The sequence below is a fragment of the Chinchilla lanigera genome, unplaced genomic scaffold (genome assembly GCF_000276665.1).
Source record: "Chinchilla lanigera isolate Chin_1 unplaced genomic scaffold, ChiLan1.0 scaffold00099, whole genome shotgun sequence".
Lineage (NCBI taxonomy): Eukaryota > Metazoa > Chordata > Mammalia > Rodentia > Chinchillidae > Chinchilla > Chinchilla lanigera.
Window position 1 is genome coordinate 7,310,900 of NW_004955500.1, and position 1,548 is coordinate 7,312,447.

The window sequence follows — 1,548 nt, forward strand, 5'->3', positions numbered from 1 at the left end:
GCATAACAGTTCCATGCTGTCTTAGTTACTTCTTCTCACATTGCTGAGACAAAATACCCCACACCCAAAATTAAGAAAGAAAAGGTTTATTTAGCTCACAGTCTGTGGAGATTTCAGTCCATACTCGGCTGGCTCCAAGGCAGAGTGGCACACAGTAGAGGGCAACTGTTCATGGCAACAGAAAACAGCAAAAGCAACCAGAGCAAAAGGGGAGGAGTGGTGGCAAGCAGCCTTTTTATCTCCCTTACATATGCAAACTAGGGCGGCTGTAGCACTCACACCCATAATCCCAGCATTGGATCACAGATCAATTATAAACTCTAAAAGCCCACCCCATGCCTGCATGAGGCCTTGGGAGGACATCCAGACACAAACCATAACACATGCCCATTTCTTCATGATTTTCTGTCTGTTACATGAGCGAATAAAAATATTTTCTGAGCATTCTTCCCACAGCTGCCTTCACCTCCTTGTTCTTCAGGCTGTAGATGAGGGGATTCAGCATGGGAGTGATCAGACTGTACTGCAAGGAGAAGATCATCTCCAGAGGGGAACCTGAAGTTGGTAAGAGATAGCTGATGAAACCTGAGACGTAGAACAAGATCACTGTGGTGAGGTGGGAGGAGCAGGTAGAGAAGGCCTTGCTTCTGCCCATGGTGGAGCTGACCCTCATGACGGTAGAGGCAATACGGACATAAGAAGACACAATCAAAACAAGGGTTCCAAAGAAATGAAAGACAGAAGAACAGAGCAGGAGTGTAAAGTTGGTGGAGGTATCAGAGCAAGACAGAGGAAAGAGAGAAGACAGCTCACAGCTGAAGTGGGGAATAGTTTTGTCCTCACAAAAGTCTAAATTCACAGCCGGGAGGATATTGAGGAGAGCATCAGCAAAGGCCAGGCCCCAGGAGACCCATACCAGCCCAACACAGAGCTGGTTATTCATCACCCGGCCATAGAGCAGAGGGAAGCTGATGGCAATATAGCGGTCATAGGCCATCGCAGCCAGCAGACAGGCCTCTGTGCCGCCAGTGGCAAATACAAAGAAGGCCTGAGCCAAACAGCTCTCTACAGAGATGGTTTTGCTTTCAGGAAGAAGATTCTCCAGCATCTTGGGCGCTGTGACAGACGAGTGGCAGAGGTCGAGGAAGGACAGTTGTTTTAAGAAGAAGTACATGGGTGTGTGCAGGTGAGGATCAGCTGAGAGCACCAGAAGCATTAAGGAGTTCCCAGTCAGAGTAAGGAAGTAAATCAGAAGGAACAACACGAAGAGTATGGCCTCAATGTAGGGGTCAGCCGACAGTCCAAGAAGAATAAACTCACTGATAGCACTGCAGTTTTTCATTGCCATATAGTATTCTCTCTGCAATGAAAGAAACAAGATCTATCAAGAGGCTTTTAGTGCCCCTGTAGATACCCAACACATAGATCTTAGCATCCATAAATATCTTCTCATCATTACCTCAAAAATCCATGTTCAGATATTTAAAAAATAGCCTCCGACCATGACTGATGTTACCATTGCTATTCTAAAAACACCCATGTTATTAT

At 46.2% G+C, this 1,548-nt stretch overlaps 1 protein-coding gene across 1 annotated transcript; it reads right to left on the bottom strand.

The window, feature by feature from the left end:
- Positions 1–412: 412 nt before the first annotated feature.
- Positions 413–1,348, bottom strand: LOC102029417 (olfactory receptor 8S1-like). Its single transcript, XM_013505637.1, has one exon. The coding sequence runs from the start codon at positions 1,346–1,348 to the stop codon at positions 413–415; it is 936 nt and encodes a 311-aa protein (XP_013361091.1).
- Between the last annotated feature and the right edge of the window lie 200 nt (positions 1,349–1,548).